The following is an 18,494-nucleotide window of genomic DNA, read 5'->3' on the forward strand; positions in this document are numbered from 1 at the left end:
ATAGTGAAAATGAATGAAAAAAAAAAAAAAAAAGAAGAGAGTAGCTATGTCCATCAAAATCGGGGGGAAAACTGTGAATTAAAGCTCTCTGCATGAATCGTCTTGTGTTGCCACTGGTTGTGTAATAAATGTTTGTTTTTGAGACTGTGATCAGCTGTATGAACTCTATGCACCATGAAAAAAAAAAAAATAAATCACATCCTGAGCTGAGTTTAAAAAGGAGAAAATATATCATCAATAGTACTTTTTTATAATATCATGTTTACTATCCTTGGTTATAATAATAAATATATATTGTCTGTTTTTATTACACCAAATATAGTATTTAGAGAAGTATGTATCGAAGCAATCCAATTTACTCAACTGAGCACGCTGATCAGGGTAGTTGATGAATTGTGCATTGTCCAAATGATTAAAATTTGCTAATGAAACAGTGTGCGGTTCTGTCCTTATTTATTTAACTTGGCTTTTTGTTTGTGTTCAATTGGAAAAAAAATTTGGTTAACAGAATAAAAAAAAAAAAAAAAAAAAAAACGACATCTTTTGAAATTAACCGAGATACGTTTATAAGACAAACTATGATAATAACTATTGCAAAAATGTCCTTTTTTTTCTATCTTTGTCAATTAAGGTCATACGCAACCTGTCGGGGTTCATTTGGGGTCGATTTATTTGGTGATTCTGTACAGAAGAAGGAAGCAAACGGTTGTTTGGGAATTGTAGTTTATTATTACACTGTAATTACACTTTATTCCATGATACAATTGTGGTACTCCATGTATTAAAGCTAATATATATATATATAGCTTGATTTTCTTCAAAGTGTCAATCTTTTGCCAACGATTTTTACATATCCCGATCCGTTGGCAAAGGGGTCATTCCACACAGTTCGTAAATGGAACACTCCAAATCAAACTAGGTGGGGGCGGGGAGGTAAATTCATTGATTTTTAAACAAAACTCATACGCATGAGAGTAAAATAGATGAGATGCTGTATGTTTTGAAAATGTCAGACATCCTGAACATTGGTAAGTCGATCACATCCAGAAATGTCATTCGGAAGACGTATAGTTTGAGTCAGTTCCTCCTCCGTCCGTGCACTGGCTGGTAATCTTGTACAAATTTGAGTGGGTATTGTTGCTATGGTAACAAAAAACCCATCGATATGCTGGAAAGTAGGACACTGTTTCTAAAACGGCACGCAGAAAGCATTGGGGTGTTATTTTCTTTTGTGTGTATAATAAAGTAATAGTCCGTATTTGAATATTGAATAATATCCAAATCAACTTTTTGGTTCGGTTCAGGTGGCTCATTTACAGAATATATTTTGGTTGCGAGAGAGCGAGAGAGGGAGGGAGTGAGGGAGGGAGGTGGGGTTGTCCTCCTCTCTGCCTGCTTCTCTCAGCCTACACAATCTCCTCAACACAATCCCAGACGCCGGCAACAATGTTGGATCTGCTTTAAGAGTGACTTCTTTCAAACACGCTCTGAGATCTGCCGCCGAAGGACGTACAACACACTGGGTGAGTCGACTTCACAATTATTGCTTCTCCAACTGCTTCTACATTTCAGTGTGAGAGTCAAAGTGAAAAATACCGGGGCGCAAATAAATACACATAGCCCGAGATTATGAATTGAGGCCTGAGGCTCGTTTGATTCTCGTATATTTTCATTTATTTAAGTCATGGTTTGTGGCATCTGAGCAGGGTTCTGACTCAACTACTTGGAAGCACCTGTGAACACACACACACACACACACGCGCACACACCCCCTCACGGCAACCGACGATTCTCTATAGCAAGAATATTCTACGACGTCAAAGTTTCTCAATGTATGTCTTCATCTGATAAGTGCATACGATCGTTTGTTCAATTCCCGACATGCAGTCGGATCAAAATTGCATCGCATGAATTGTGAATGCGGCAGCGCTAATACGTGTCAATATATTTATTCATTTTTTTTTATATGTCCTCAGTCTGTCTTGAACATAATATTCAAATGAAATGGAGACAATCCCAGTTTTTTCAGCTGCAGGGATGTGTATGAATATTTGTGATTGTACGGTACAAAAAAATGGATGACTGGATGGATAAATTAGATGCTTGAACATCTAGATACCGTGTTATTCGGACTATAAGGCGCACTTAAAATCCTTTAATTTTCTCAAACTTCAATATCGGGTACGTCTTCTGTATGTTGGAAATTGCAGTTGAATGACTAATGTTTTATTCAATTGCTGTACTGGGTTGTTCCCCTAATGTGCATCTTATAAACCAGTACGCCCGATATGTGGAAATTTCCCCCAAAAATAAAACCTGTTCATTGACACCGCATCTTATAATACGGTGCACCTTATACTTTGGAAATTACGGTACTTCTCGGGAAATTGAAAAATGCTCATTTGTTGTCATGGTAAATTCATCAATTCTTTCAATATTTTGGCTCTATATTTGATTAAATCCCCAACGTGAAGGCGAAAGTTTGCGTCTCCCTGCTCGTAAAGAGCGCTGATTGGAACTCCTGCAAAACACGTTGGTCGAGACCTGTGCCGTTGAGCTAATGTGTGAGCAGTTAATCCATCACAGATCAGATTAAGGAGGGGACGGCAGCGATTACAAATAAGGAGGACCTTGACTGAACGGCAAGACAGACAGGTATTGGGGTCACGTCACATGTATTGGAGTCTAGCAAAGATCACGGGCAGGTCAGCCAGTGATAAAAATACCAAAGCTTTACTCGTACTTTCTTCGCAGATTACAAAAGCAGAAGCGTGTAATTAATCGCTATACTTAATTGGTTTGCATCACGCGTCCAGACCAAAACATTAGCCGGGCCAATTAGTCATCCCATGTAAATTGCTGTCAGTCCGACATTTCCTGTTTTTGTTCCTAACCTGCTTGATCTGGCCTGACATTCTCTCAAAGGCCGTGTTAGCCACGCGGCCTTGGTATTTTTAGCCTGTTGGATCAAACTGCCGTGGTGCCAACAGGTGGACAAGCAAACAGCGGCATGACCTTTACGAGCGACGACGACAATTCTCTTCCATTCTAACTCAGATTTTCTTTCGCTACCTATTGATGGACAGTGTCTATCTAGATAAGGTGTGGGCAAACTACGGCCTGGGGGCCACATGCGGCCCGTTAAACGTTTTAATCCGGCCCGCCGAACTTGAAAAAAATTTAATGAATAAACATTGTTAATGTTTTATTTTCTAAATACTGTGTTTTGTTTTTTAAAAGACATAGAAATTTTTGGAATGCTTTTGTTCATTTTCATTTTAAATTAAATGTATTTTTTTTTTTCTCCGATGAGGTGACCAAAACACTCCTGGAGTCAAATTTTAGAACCCATTGTGGCCCGCCAATCAAAAAGTTTGTCCACCCCTGATCTAGATAAATAATAACCCTGGAATGTTGTATGATTCTTATACCTAAATCCAAATTTCAATAGAAACCTTCAGTTCATTAGATAAATCCTTTATGGCTCGTCTGCGCATAAAAAAAATTTTTTTTTAAAAAACTCATCGCGTTCCAGTTCTAGAGCAAACGCTCACTGGTGGTTTTTCTGTGGCAGCAGAGACGATTTCGGCACTGCAGCAAAAGGCTCCAAGTGTTCCCATTGAAGACCGCTGTCCGAAAATACTCCTAAAGCGTCTGCATGTAGTCCGTCCATGCCTGGAGATTTTCCAGATGCCATCTGCGTCTCTGCTCTGACGACAAAAACACTTCAAGCCATTTCACTCGGCAAGCGTAGGATATTTTCCTGCTCCCTGATTTCCAACAAGAACCTCGTTCGGTCGAGGATGATGTTTTTCTATTCTGGATGATTATGCTCACATGTTGGGTCTGAAGAGTTGGAAAATTCAAACATGATCTGTTATTCGCCTTCCAGATAAATCGTTTTTTTGAAGCTCATCATGGAGGAAACAGACCTTCTGAAGGAACGTCTCCAGGCTATCACGGTAACGACTTTAAACACACCCGTGTTTCGGTTATATGCTTCAAAAAACAGAGCGCCGTATATTCGGGTTTGTGGAGAACGCTGAACACATGCGTGGGGGTCTTCAGAACTTTTTCAGAATCTCCCCAAATTGCAATCAGTCCATCAGTGGTCAGCGGTCACGGTATCTTTGACACAGTCAATGTCAGTCAGCTCTATAAATACCAGGAGACCAAATTAAAGCGATCTCCTTTCACAGGCGCGTCGTGCCACACTGATCCTGGATCCGGGAGCTAATTTCGGGCTACAATATCCCACCAACATCCTTTCGCATCACCGACACAAACATGTCTTATTTTAATAGCATTAACAGTTTAGGGGTTAAAATCCAAAGTTGGGAGCGTATACTTAAAGGTTTGTCTGTGTGAGGTGACAAAGTCGGTGTTACTTTTGAAGTTAGATACGGTCGTCAAGTTCCAGCTGTCGTCTCAAGGTTGAAGACCTGACAAGAATACGGCAGGTGTAAATATGCTGTGACTCGTCAACAGGACAAAAGGAGAATCCAGGAATATATCGCCAAGAAAAGAAGACAGATAGAGGAAGAAAAGCTCAAATTCCAATATATAAAGGTACAGGCAACGGTTCATTGTATGCCCTTCGATTCTAAATTTCCTCGAGGTGTGATAATTCGTCATCATCTTTCCTTTAATTGACAGAAAAAGGCTCTGAGGGAGCAATGGCTGATGGATGGTTTGAGTCAGCAATCCGAGGAGGAGCAGGAGGCGATGAGGCTTCAGGCGCAGGATGAACAGCGGCAGAGTGACGAGCTGCAGAGCAACATTGACAGGTGGCGCCGCTGCGACTTTTTGGACGTTAGTCGCTTACTTTTCTGCCATTTGGAAAAAAACAATTTTTTTTTACACCGTCGCAGGTGTCAATGGGGTGCAGGTGTGTTAAATTAGGTGCTGTGGTCTGACGAATTTATTTGCTTGAGGGAGATTGACACTGGCCGACTTCAATGGAAGGACAGAAACTTCGACACGTTGTCCGACGCCCGCCCATCTAAAAAGAAACACCAAATTGTCAAATTTAGAACAAAAAAAAAACTAGGCAGTTTGGTAAGAAAAAAAAATAATTGACAGAACATTCCTAAAACTACTCGTGTTTTATTCATCAGGATGGAAAAAGAGATCGAGGCGTTGGAAACGGAGGAGCTCAACATCTCAGCCAATGAGGAATTTGTTCTGAAGCGATTAAAAGAAGTGGAAAGGACACCCGAGGACATTATCAAGGTAGGCTGGAAGCGCAAAAGATAGAGTCCATGTTGTTGATTGCTTGCTGGCTTGCTTGGTTTGTTGCTGCTGATACTGCAAGGCTTGTTCACAGAAAGTTAGAATTGCATTTTTCTTGAACTCGGGCGATAACGGGAATTTAACAATCCATTAATATTAAATCGGCGATTAAATCATTAGTGAGAATTAAGGAATGAAAGTATGGGATTGTTTTTTTTTTTTATTTTACTTGCACGGGTTGTGGGAGCTTTTCTGAGTTGATTTAAAAAAAAAAAAAAAAAAACATATTTAAAGAATTACAGAGTTTGCTTATTTTTCGCTTTATTGATAAGTTACAATTAACCAGCCTCAAGGTCACAAGTATGCACTTGTTTTTTTCTGCATAAGACAGCTGCAAGAAATCAGAAGTATTTATGATGCACAGGTGAGAAAATGCTTTCCCTGACATTTGTGAGCGTGGAATTTTCGATTCCTTGCCTTGCAGGTCCTACGAACAAAGCAATTTTGCCTGAATTCAAGAACTTGTCTGGCATTTTGATTTTTTTTATGGCCTGTCTGAAGTTTGGATCGAGGGTTGTTTTGTTGATGCTAATTAGAATTTTAAAAAAAAGTGTCATTTGCATAACAATGGAACTCAAAAGGGTGTGGTCCAAGCATGGACCCTTGCGGGACGCCATGGCTAATCTTACCGATATTTATAAATCGGTTGCAAATATGGCAACACGACTGATTGAGAATTCTTTGGACAGACGGATTCTGTCCCATTTTTGACCCAAATGTTGCATGTAATTTTCTCTTTAATATATACTTACTAAAAAAGGTGTATCTAATTAAGTATGCATGATTGACTTTTTGGTGGTTTTGTGTCTGGATTTGGCGAATGTAACAACTGACATCCACTGTTACACAACTTCAGTCTTGCGTTGCACAAAAATCCTTTTCAACGGACTTTTGATTCTCCTGTGATGTTTGACTGCTTCCTTCCCTCATTATTTTGATATTCAAGTACTCTGTCTTCAAACGTAGGGGTTTATTGCGGACTCCCACACAGGTAAATACCGCATTTCCGTTGATCGTGTGTTTGTGTTTTGCGATTGGTTTGTTTCTAGATAACATAGCAAGGATTTTCTAACTATAATTACAGAATATGCCAGAGATCGTCAATCCTGTTCCTCGAGGGCCGGTGTCCTGCCTGTTTTCCGTCTCTCCCTGCGGCAACACACCTGATCCGAATGATCAGGATTGTTATCCAGCATTTGCCGATTATCTGATCATTTGAATCAGGTGTGTCGGGATCGATGGAAAACGGACAGGACAGCGACCCTCGAGGAACAGGATTAAGGACCCCCTAAATGTCAGTGAGCTACTCATTTATACGAAAACTGTTGTTTTTGATTCATTCATATTTTGTAAAATGACTAACAGCCTGATTTATATTTTGCACATGGCGTTTAATCTTGTCTCATTGATTGATTTGGTAACATTTAATCGCAGGATGATTTTGCAGATGCATGTGGGGTTCACTATAGTTGTCTTTTCATTTTGCAAGCCTTGATTTGATTTCTGGCTCTGTGTTAATTTTGCAAAAGATATAAACAAAAGCAAAAGTTGATTGTTCATAATGGTTTGAATAATTTTGAGCCTGACCTGAACTAAAAAATATATACTAATTAATTACCAATTAAATCACCTCTGACATTCACAATTTTGCCATTGTAATGCGAAATCTTTATAATGCGACCTTGCACTAAAATATATTCACAAAATAGCTTCTTTCACATCATTTATCCTTTTCAGATGCTCATTTCATTTTTTTCCACCAGATACAATCCACAATTCTTCATCGCGACCCCCAGAAATTCCATTACTCTGCCCGATGTCAGCAAAAAGTCTGAGTCCAAAAAGTGGTAAAGAATCAAATACAGTCACAGAGGTTGCACATGTGCCAGAGAAAATATATACTGGTAATTATTTTTATAACCTCGTAAAGCTTTTTTTTTTAATTATTATTATTTAGCCGAAATAATTTTTTTTATCAGTTTCATGCTGTAATTTGAAAATGTAATTTAACGTGCACTACAATTGAAATTAATTTAATTAATTAATTAAATTAATTTCCGACTTTATTACAGTAAATATTTTTTTTTGCTTTACAGCAACATTTGCAATGGAAATAAGTGTGGAGCTTGATAAAAAAACGGGAAAGAGTCAAGTGGTCTCGACAGCAACTGTGAGCCCTGAAAACATCCAGGAGAGAGGCTTAAAGGTGTACGACGATGGACGTAAATCCATCTATGCCTTAAACCCTGATGGAGACGCTTTGTCTCCGAGCGTAGATGACAAAATGACCCCCAAACAGGTGGATGAGCTTCTCCGTCAAGCCACGGATGAGAAGGTACCTCGTGATCTGCTGTACCATCAACCCGTCTACTCGGCTGCTTACTTTGGATCAAGACCGAAGAATTCAAATGAAGAACAGAAACAAATGTTACCAAAAAGCCAAAGCCCTTCACAGGCGAGCGTTTCGTCCACTCAGATTACGCAAGAACAAGCCGAACAAAATACCCGCGGCCAATCCCTAAATGAAGAAGAGTCCGACAAGCCTATTCGAGGCGGATCCAAACCTTTTACTCCGCCGATTAGTCCACTTCAGCGTAGTGCTAAAACTGCACCAGGTCCTGACGACAAAAAACTTGTAAATAGTGTTAAACGGGGACCTTTTCTCACAGTCAAAGTCAAGTCGGAGGGGAAGCAAACACCTTTGTGCAAAATTGAAAAATGCAACGTTGATGCTTTGATGGCGAGTTCAAGCCAAACAAACCCGCGTCTCGAAGCGGGGAGATTTGGCAACGACCAAACAGGACAGCTGGAATCAACAGCCGTCACCATGATTTTCATGGGTTACGAAAACGCCTTGGATGAGGAAGATGCCGACTTCCGAGCCGAACTGGTGACCGTAGGATGCAGCGATGACGACGACGACGACAATTATATTGAAACTAAAAACAATGGGGAGCTCCTCTCATACCACCCCGAAGGATACACGAGCAAAGTGTTCCAACCTGGCGTAGCAAAAAGCCGCAAATATATCAGCGAAGACGCCGACACGACCTGGAATCTTCAAGGTCTGCACAGGCCGACGTTCATTCACAAGTCAGGAAGCAAAGGGCAACTTCCAAGTCGCGGAATTGTGTCAAAATGACCCGGAGAACCCTTCTTTTATATATTTATTAATTTATTTCGTACAGATAAGTAGAAATACAAATATAAATTACCATTTTTAAACGTTATTTTTGTTCATCGATAATGCTTCCAATCAGATTCATTTTTTTTTGGCATTCTGCTCATTTCTGCTTAAAAGTCCATGAAACAGGAATATGAATACCACTGGACTGGAGAACATCCATTTTTTTTTTTGCTATGAAAAGCATTTGTCCTTGCTTGATTATAACATTTTAAGACACAAACTCATCTGATTATCAAATTAAAAATAGCATGTTTGATACATGGATAGATTTTATTCAGCTTATTAACTTTTGATGAAGGCCCATATTAGCAAGCTTGTGTTCATGTCATTCTTGGTAGTTATTTATTCATTTTTTAGTACATGTCAATTATTTAATAAAAGACAAATTTGACTAGCAAGACCTCTGTTTGGTGTGTTTGCGTGTATGTGTGTTTGTTTCCAAACATTTTGTTCTGTGGACCATATTCAGGAAAAATCAAAAGACGCCCCTTTGACATTTTCCAACTTTCTTACAGTAAATGTTCCTGGTCTGTGTTTGTTGTTTTTGGTTTGATATTTTGTTTCATGTTTTTGCTTGTTTGGTGTGTGTCTCGTGTTAAATTTGATTGTGTTCACCTGTGCTTGCTGTCGTCTCACTCCCGAGTGCGAACCAAGGTGTTCCTCGTTGTCTCGTTACTTAGTTTGTATTTAGTTCCTTGTTTGCTTTCAGTTCTTGTTGCTTCATTGTCGTCGTTCATGTCGGATGTTGCTCATGTGTCCTGTTAAGCGTCTGTCGTCTGCCCCTTAGTGCGTTTCAGTTTTCTTAGTCATAGTTTTTTAGCTCATTTCAAGTCCTTGTTTTGTTGATGCCTGTTATTTTGCATTTTCATCTTTTTGTTTTTTCCACTCCCTTTTTATGTTTGCCTTTTTATCATCAATTATCCTTTAAGTTACCCCTGCCTCGCTTCCCTGTTGCACGTTAAAACCCATCAATTATGTGTTCTATTTATTTTAGTGTTTTTTTTTTTATTTTGTTTTTATTTATTCGTCGGAGGGGGTTATTTTTAACACTTGTTAAAAGTGATGAGGCATGTCCACATTCCGAACCAAAGCAAGAAAAATCTGGAACAGCCAAATTTTCAAGCAGTGTTCATATTAAAAAAATGTTCAGGAATCCGAGCTTGACACAGGCAGCAGAGAGGAGAGGAACAAATTTTCTGCTGCTGAATGTGAAATATTTTAATTCATGAGGCATTAGAAAGAGAAATGTTACTATTTTAGTTATTTTATTATAAGCGTATCTAGAAAAGCTCTGTGTCAGGTGCGACGCTAGAAAATGGTCTGTGTGCCGCGAATGGTTCCAAGCCACAGTTTGGACACCCCCAGTTTGTACAGTTTTCCCAGTTACCTCAGTACCAACCTTTTGGAACTTCTTGACAGTATCAGGTTGAAAATGAACGTAAAACCTTGCAATCTTGGATTTTGCAGCAGTGATGTCATTAATTTTTTATTTTTTATTTTATTTTTTTTAATCGGTGAAAATGAGGCAGGTGGTTCCTCTGAGGAGTTGGATGCATGTGTGTATGTGAGCACAAAATGGAATCTTCTTTTTTTTTTTCCTTGAGTTCATCAATGCCAGGCCGATTATTGGTCGGCTTTCTTACACCCATTTCACTCGCCGTCCAATCAGTGAGTGCCGAAGCCAGGCAGAACTGTTCGTATGAGGCTGCTCTTAGAAACAGAGCTGAGTCTTGTGCATGAGCCTGACTTTCTGTCTCAGGTAGGTCCATTGACGCACACGCAAATTAAAGAAAGAAAAAAAAAAAGTTGTTTTAGGGATTTTAGTTTATGTAAGGGTACCCGGTGTCAAATTTGTTGAAGGGAAGCCTCCCGGCACGGAGGCTTGCAGATAGACGTGATGGTGTGCTGTCGCAAGCTGCATGTGTGAGGGGAATCTCGGAGTGTTTTCTGCAATGACTGCATTTAGTGTGAGATGAATTATTAAAATTGCATTTTTTAATTTTTTTTTTTTTTAAGATCATGTTTATTTCTGTCTTTGATTTTTTTTTTTATTTCATGTTGGTGACTACATTGTTTGTGCTTCCTTGTCAAAACTATCATATTTTATATGGAAAGATATTTCATATTCAGATATTTCAGCTGCATTATGTAGACATTTTTGGACAAAAATATGGTGCATTTTTTTTTTCCAAAATCTTTTCATGATTTTGTACCACATTGCCTCCTGAGAGAAACGATTATTGCTGCAGAAGGAAATGTGACAAACTATATTATGTCCTGTATGTCCATGATTACGATTTCGTTTTGTTTCATGTGATGTCATGTTTCCCTTTTTGTCCTTTTTCGTGAGCTTGTTAAATTGCGCCTGCTCCTGCCAGCCCTTTTTCCTTGTGTCCACCAATCAGCTCCCTCCAGCTACTCGTGTCTCATCCAGCTGTGCCTCGTAGTCTCGTCACGTTGTTTCAATTTAGTTCCCTTTTGTCATTCAGTCTGTCTCAGATCGTTGTTGTTGTATGTCCTGTTTGTTTTTTTTAGAGTTTTATTTTTTTCCATGAATCCAATTTGTTTGCAAAATTATAATGTATGAAAAAAAAAACACATTTTATTGGTCTGAAACTATTTTAAATTGGAACAACTTTAAAAAATAAATTAAAATGTATGGCAACAATGTTAGTTGGCACAACAATGCATTTCTTTTGTTCTAAAACTAATTGCCAAGTTGTTTTTACTTGTTTCTTTAAGTTGGGGGGGGGGGGAAACAAGGGAAAGCAGTTCTGCAATCTCTTATTGGAGTAAAATGCAGGAAAGACAATTTTCACAATAAGCAAAATGTAAAATATTTAGTTGAATTGTCCAACTGAAATTTTTAGCGGTTAGTTGTCTTGCATTTTTATTTATTTATTTACAGTGCAGTACTACTCACAAAATTTATTGTTAACATAAATTGAATAAAAATAAAAATAGTGTACAAGTACATGGACCCTAATAAAGTAAATCAAATAAAATCTAAAAAGGCTTTCTGTAAGGACTTGACAGAAAGTCCCGAATTCAGAATCAGTTTCCAAGTCCCAGGTGTGCCAGATTGGCCACCAGTCTTCGCGGGCAGATTGCGTTAAATGGCTCGGCTCGATCGCCTCGTCTGGCATGACTGAGTAAAACCAGGGCTGTGATTCGTGCAATGCAACTAACTGTCCCCGATGATTTTGTTTGTTGCCATCTGTAAGCTTCAGCTCATCCGACTTGTTGTCGAGCGACTTTGCATGGCTCCGAAAAACACACGTGAGGTGTTTTGTTCACAAGGAAATCAGAACCCAGCTCTTCACGTAATCATTTAAAAGCACTGATCGCAGCCTGACCACAGAATTACTCCTCAGCCACAGTCCTCGGATGAGTTGGTGAGTGGGTGGCGGAGGAGGTGGCGGATGAGAAGTGCCGTCACCGCTAATGGTTACCATGGCGACTGTTTCCCGCGTGTGTCTTTGCGGGTTGTTTTGTTGTGCGGGTTCGTGTGTGTCATGTGTCACTGGAAGATATTGAAAGCTTCCTTCAACTGTGGGTGGAACTAACCAGGTTAATGGAAATGGCAAGGGGAAAAAAAATGAGTGACTTCAACTACTGTATTTTTATAAGCTGTTACTGTGTTTTTATTTATCCAATTTCGTATTATTTTCCATCTCATTTCTTATTCTTTTATTTATCTAATTGATATATTTGATTAAATTATTGTTGTATTGCACTGGAGAGGGGAGCTCTCTAATCTCGTTGCACACTGTTACAATAACAATAAAGGGATTTCTGATTTCTAAAACAAGCCCCAAAAACTCCGTATAAGCAAGCTGTAGTTTGTATGAGGCAGCTCAAGAGTGCGTCTTCCAAAAGAAAGACTGCAATGAATAATGAGCTTCGGAATACATCCGCTGTGACCCTCCGACAATGTGTGGGAGGCAGACGCAGTCCTACGGTCTTACATAAGAGGGCATGTAATGCATCAAATTCTGCTTGGGAGCCATTTCGTCTTTCGGTGGATAACCCACTTAAATGAAATTTAAAAAAATAATAATAAAATTAAAAAAAACGCAACGACGTCCCGCCCGCTTTCCTCATCACACACCCCCACACATGAACCCATACACACGCGCACAAACAAACACCTAGCCCCCCCCCCAAACGACACTCCGCCGCCTTCTCCATCAGAAGTGTTTCTCTGCTTGGCACAAATCCTCCCTAGACAAATTCATGTACAAAAAAGAAACAAAACAAGCCGGGTTTTGCATTCCAAATACGTTCTCACCAAAACAGTCAAAGTGAAATGTCATGCAGTAATGAAACAAATGATCTATAATTTGATTGGGTTTTTTTTGTGTGTGTGTGGGATTGCTGAAAATGCGCCTGACTCACTTCATTTAAAAGCAAAACTCATTTTTTTCCTTTCTTAATTTATTCAGAAAGCTTCGTTCAAGACCGAAGAATCAGATGGACAAGAACTAACCGAAGGTTGCGGCGATTCAGAGAATCACACCTTTGACGTTGTTACTATGGAAACCGCTGAGCGACCAGAACTGGAGAAGGACAGCAGTGAGGATTTAGCTGCTGCTGATTTCAATTTGGACAACGAGCAAATAAATATGAATACAGATCTATCGGAATTATACGATGAATCGAGTTCTAGCAACTTCGCAACCGACCTTGTCGATGTGTCGCCCGGCTGCCCCGAAACCGACATGCGCAATGACATGCCGATCCATGATGAAAAGGAAGCGGTTCCATTTGAGGAAGGACACGACGAGCTCAAAAGAAACGAATCGATCACTTCGTCTGTGTCCGACACGCTCTCTAGTGCGGAAAGCGTTTACGAAAACGAAGCTCATTGTAAGGCGCGGGAGACAACAGAAGACGAAGCGCAATGTGTGCTGCAGAAAAACCTCGACCCGATGAGGCACCTCGAAACATCAGAGGTAGAGCAAGACGCATACCCAGAACCGCCGACAGATCTACAACAATTCCTGGAAGAGGACGATGAACCCAATTCTTGCAGTGATGACTATGACAATTTGGAGGTAGAAGACGAGGGAGACCCGGAAGTCCCTGAAACCCGTTTCGACTCACCCATTCCTGAGGAAGTTCTGCTACAGCAGAACATCGAAGATGCCATGTCAGATATCTCAAACGAATCCTGCCGTTATCTTGACCCCGACGAAGCGGATGATTGCCTAAGAGTTGAAATTGCCGCCGCTTCCTCTGATAGCGAGACCGATGAAAAATGGAGGACGATATTTTCCTCTTCGATCAATAAAGAAGACGACGACTCCTATCTGGACAGTCTTCACCTCAGCGCTCAGGAGCTCTTTGTGCAGAAAGTTGAAGCGGTCGACTCGGAAGACCAAGACAATGAGCGCTATGACGAAGTCCAACTCGACGTTCCAGAAACGGAAGAGCCGATTGAACCGCCGGATGCTTTATCTTGTCCCACATCGCCGCGAGATCTGAAATGCATCTCCCCGAGCCTTCAAGGTCTGTCCAAAATCTCTGAAGATGAAAATGAAAATAGCAAAGACGACAGTAATAATCGCAGCACTCAGGAAGAACACTCGCAGAACATATCCGGCCCAAACCGGAAACTACCCAAAGACTTCTGCGTAATACAAGAAACAACGAGCGAGAACGTGAGCACCGAGCATGTGGACTTTCAGTTGGCTCGTAAGCAGTGGCGGGCGATGGAAGAACAAACCCAAAACAAGGTGGTCACACCTGCAGCCAGGCAGCCCAATTTAAATTGCAGCCACAGCTGCATGTACACGCCAGTCCGAAACATCGAAAGAACAAACAGGAAATCCCAGGATCTGGAAAACTTGACTCTGGTTGGAGATTATACACACACTCAATTCAGCCCATGCTCCGAAGATTCCGGCTTGGACGACTCCAGTTACAGATCGCCTAATGATGATTTTGAAACACCGGTTGAAAGAGAGATTCGCATATCAATGGAGAGAGAGGAGAAATTCCGGAAGGAGAGAGGGCTGTCCTCTATGGGCAAGTCTGTAGATACTCAGTTTGGCTCGGCATCTCAAGGACTCCCAAGATCCATCAGCACTCCGCTGACCCCGTCGTTCATCATCACCTCCTCGCCCACAAAGGAACCGTTAAAAAATGAAACAAATGTGATCATTCTCGACCCGAGTAACGATTTCAATTCCAACGCCCGGCACGGCGAATGGTGCTCCGAGGACAGCAGCTCTAATCTTATCATTTTGGAGACCTCAAATCTGATTATTCGCAGCGCTTCCGAGTTCTCCCTCAATAAAGCCTGTGAGCCCCAAGAGAAAATGTTCATGAGTAACCCCTTTTTCAAGCTGCGTTCAAGAAGCACAATGTCACTGGTGGATGAGGAGATACAAATGGTGAAGCAAAGAGAGGAGGAGCTGAGGAAGGAGAGGGCAAATCTTTACGGCAAAGGCAGGTTCGGCGAGAAACGGATGCTGTCGAGCAACTTGGGTACTTTGTCACTGGACAATCCAGGTAAATCTGTTTAACCCTGAATCAGGGGACCTGACGCAAATTATCAAAATTGGAATTACCGATTCACATTCAAAGATGAACACTATTTCTTTTGTTTTTTTTTAGCATCGTTGCCAATGAAGTGCAAGTCGTCGCCATCTTCGCCGATGAAAACACCCAAGATGGATCGTTCGACTTTATCATGCGATCACAGAGTAAGAGCTAGCAATTACTTATTCATTAGTTTTCATTCCGATTTTTGTTTTTCTCCTCATAAAATGAATTCATTTACTGCCTTTGACGGCTAAAGACGTCAAAGATTTTTTTTTTAATTTTTTTACTCAGCGAGTAGTGTATGAGTAAAGATCGCACAAACCCTCGTGACTCATCTGTGTTTTTATCGAACAAATTATCCTGCCGAGTACAAAGTGTGAAACAAGTGACAAGTGTTGATTTGTCTTTGTCAGTTTCCCGAGGGCTACACCGCAGGAAGACGCAAGAGTGCCATGGCTCTGCGCTGGGAGGCAGGCGAGTTCACCAAAACAGACTAACGAGGAAACAATAAGACATAAATCGTTCATTCTAAGCGTTAAAAATTCCGTGTTGCCAATTTTCATCCGATTTCGTGAGATCAAATCAATGTTTCAGTATTGCTTTGGGCTAAGAAAAAAAATGCTAAATGTTTGTTGCCGCATTCCGCTCGAAAAAGTCTATAGAGCGCTTAAGCAATCATACGACATGAGATGTGCAATGTTCTTGGATTTCTATGACTAAGTTAACATGATTCGATTTCAGCAATTTCCTTTTTATATTTTTCAAAGTCCTCTGACAAAAGTATTGAGGCAAAGTTGGATGCTGAAGAAGACTGTGCCGTTCGCTATTAGCTAATGCTAATCTGTGTGGCGGTAAATTAGCGTTAGCCTCAAATACATTTCTTCCACTTTGTTGATGGTGACGATTTCTTCTGAAAGTGTGTACGTATAAAAAGCCGTTTTCGCATTTGTGTGAAATCCTGGCGCTCAAGCCCCGCCCACCAGTACGTTCTTTGTCCTCATTAGTAAAACAATCGAGCACATTAGTAGAACGACTGTCTTATTAATTAAATGCTTTTTTTTTCCATTACTGCCTTCCTCTACTTTAACATTTTTACTTAATTGCTTCAGAATGCCATTTAGAGTAGTTGACTGGTACTTCGAAAAAAGCGCTGATGTTAACGTTAAATTTTACAATTTGCCTCAAACTTAATTTTCCTACGAGTGTGCTAAAGTCGCCCCACTAGTGAGGTCAAAGAGCGTACAAATACATGAACCATAAAATGGATATCAAGAATATGTGAGTATACTAGAACCGGGTTTAAAAAAAAATACATGTATCGATTTTAGTCGATTTTCCTATCGATACTTTTAATTCCGTCTTTTTCCCCATAAATTTACGCGTCACGTGAGATCCACCAAGTGCGTATTACTTCTAACGAGTGGGGTGTATTTTGGCCCTTATCGTGCAACAAAATCCTTTTATTTATTTTTTTATTTAGGAAAAATTCTTGGAACAAGCGCTAGCCGTTGCAGCATTTTTGTCACGTGGCTTTTGTATTCGGACCAAACAAACCGTTCACATCGCAGATTTGCTGACGCGTGTGTGTGTGCACGTGAATGTAAGACCAAATGTATTGTTGAATTCCATCTTTGCGAAACCACTGTTGATACCTTAAATGTGAAGCATATTTATTGACATGTTTTGATGTTTGCTCTCCTATAGGCTAATTGGGCAAATGCCGCATTCCGTGTGTATTTATTACGACGCCACTTTGCTATATATGACCACCCAATCGCTTTGCTGGGGTGGCATAAACTCTTAAGATAAGCAAAAAACATTTGCTTAAATGTGCCATGATGTTGTTTTTTTTATTTATTTTTTTAATGTCAAAGAATGACTATATGTGTATATATATATTTATATAAATTAATCAATAGGTGATAATCTAAATTTAAAGCACTTAGAAGAGATATTATATAAGGTTTTTTTTCCAAGCTGCTGAATTACATTTGTCAATGAGCGTGGTGATCTGTGTATGTGACGCATGAAACGCACACGTGGACACAATTCGGATAGACCCACGGTGTCGGCAATGCAGCTCTGCTTACCTGTTGGATTTGATAGTAAAGTGTTTCCAACAGGGCTTGAAAGTGGCTGATCTTCACCCAGCCTAGCTCTTAAGTCATGGGCAGAGAAAGGTAATGTGAGGGTGGGTAATATGTAAATTAGTCGCAGGCACGATCCAGGAAAATTCACATTTTCTGAAATTGGCAACTATTTGTATACATGCAATTAAAAAGTCACATTTTCATAATATGTCCGCTTTTACTTCTTATGTGATATTCAATATAAACTAATTTTTTCCTTTTATTGTATTTTCCAAAAACGGCAAGCTTGGTGTTTTTTGGCCTTAGTGTCAACTTCCGGTGTTGTTTTCCATGTCACGTTGCTTCATTGTTTACGCTGTTTGTACATCTCACAAATTGCTTGCTTGCATTTTAACAATCTGTTAATGTTTCCTGCGAAGGTTTTTACTGCTCAATGCTTGGAAATTCTCACGATTGCCCATGAAAGTGAAACATTCTTGCAACAATAAAGTATCGTAAAAAAAAAAAAATCATGTCATGTTGGTTTTATTTGATCCAGAACATACTCGAATGGCTTTCATGTTATATGTCTTAATTTTGTCTTTATTTTATTCCCAGAAGATTTTCCTTGTGGTCTCTCCGATTTCCTTGAGATCCTCTTTGATTGTATTCATAAAACAGTTGCTTGTTTATATATGAATGCGTGACATTTATGATGCCGTGTACATTTATTTTCCATGCCATCCCACTCGCATGATGAACAGTGAAACTAAATTTAATCCCGCTGGAATCACCAAACCCGCGGCAGTGCCGATAAAATTGTCAGTTAGATGCTTTTGATTTAGCGCCCAACGATATTCTCAGAGAGCGCATTGGAAATTCAAATGGCAGAGCATAAAACACAAATGTGGAAGCACTTGTACAAATCGCCACATCATAAATGCAAATCTCCGCAACTGAATTCAGCATCGGGATGCAAATTGGATCAATTTGACGACGGATCAGCCTGAAGGTTGAAGACACGGAAGTGTGTGAACTTTATTTTCTTCGCACTTTTGCATTAGCGTTCATTATTTGTGTAAGATTAGCAAATGAGTTTAATTTATTTGTTTTTTAAAATCATTTGGAAAAGTATATTTTTATTAAATTGTATTTTCATTAACATTAGTTAAGCAAATGCGGAAAACCAATTTTCAAACGCTGAGTAATTTATTCACTGCAATAATAATCAATCCATTCTGTTACTCTTCTGCCACCGTCTGGCTAGAAATATAACCGACCTGCTGTTGCCATGACAACAGCCCACTGTTAAACCTGGTGATGAGGCAAGCGGGCTGAAAATCAAACATCAGACCATAAAAGTTGAAAGTGATGACGGCAAAATAATAAATTAATTA

The 18,494-nt window shown here is 39.9% G+C and overlaps 2 protein-coding genes across 4 annotated transcripts; both read left to right on the forward strand.

The window, feature by feature from the left end:
- The first annotated feature begins 1,375 nt into the window (after positions 1–1,375).
- palmdb (palmdelphin b) lies at positions 1,376–17,618 on the forward strand. 2 transcript variants are annotated; one of them, XM_088282929.1, is made up of 8 exons: positions 1,376–1,523; positions 3,893–3,962; positions 4,489–4,569; positions 4,657–4,787; positions 5,118–5,232; positions 12,925–14,995; positions 15,101–15,189; positions 15,442–17,618. In XM_088282929.1, the coding sequence occupies exons 2-8, from the start codon at positions 3,918–3,920 to the stop codon at positions 15,523–15,525; spliced, it is 2,616 nt and encodes an 871-aa protein (XP_088139055.1). In that variant the 5' UTR covers positions 1,376–1,523; positions 3,893–3,917; the 3' UTR covers positions 15,526–17,618. The 2 variants fall into 2 exon arrangements, with proteins under 2 accessions (XP_088139055.1, XP_088139056.1); XM_088282930.1 differs by lacking the exons at positions 1,376–1,523; positions 3,893–3,962; positions 4,489–4,569; positions 4,657–4,787; positions 5,118–5,232 and adding an exon at positions 10,119–10,238.
- On the forward strand, positions 5,499–8,439 carry LOC148318362 (palmdelphin-like). Of its 2 annotated transcripts, none has more exons than XM_088282932.1 (2): positions 5,499–7,139; positions 7,389–8,439. In XM_088282932.1, the coding sequence occupies exons 1-2, from the start codon at positions 7,109–7,111 to the stop codon at positions 8,432–8,434; spliced, it is 1,077 nt and encodes a 358-aa protein (XP_088139058.1). In that variant the 5' UTR covers positions 5,499–7,108; the 3' UTR covers positions 8,435–8,439. The 2 variants fall into 2 exon arrangements, with proteins under 2 accessions (XP_088139058.1, XP_088139057.1); XM_088282931.1 differs by having other exon boundaries at positions 5,500–7,196.
- Positions 17,619–18,494: the final 876 nt, after the last annotated feature.

This window comes from Idiotropiscis lumnitzeri, chromosome 19 (assembly GCF_059441095.1).
Source record: "Idiotropiscis lumnitzeri isolate Australia: NSW breed Sydney's pygmy pipehorse chromosome 19, RoL_Ilum_1.0, whole genome shotgun sequence".
NCBI lineage: Eukaryota > Metazoa > Chordata > Actinopteri > Syngnathiformes > Syngnathidae > Idiotropiscis > Idiotropiscis lumnitzeri.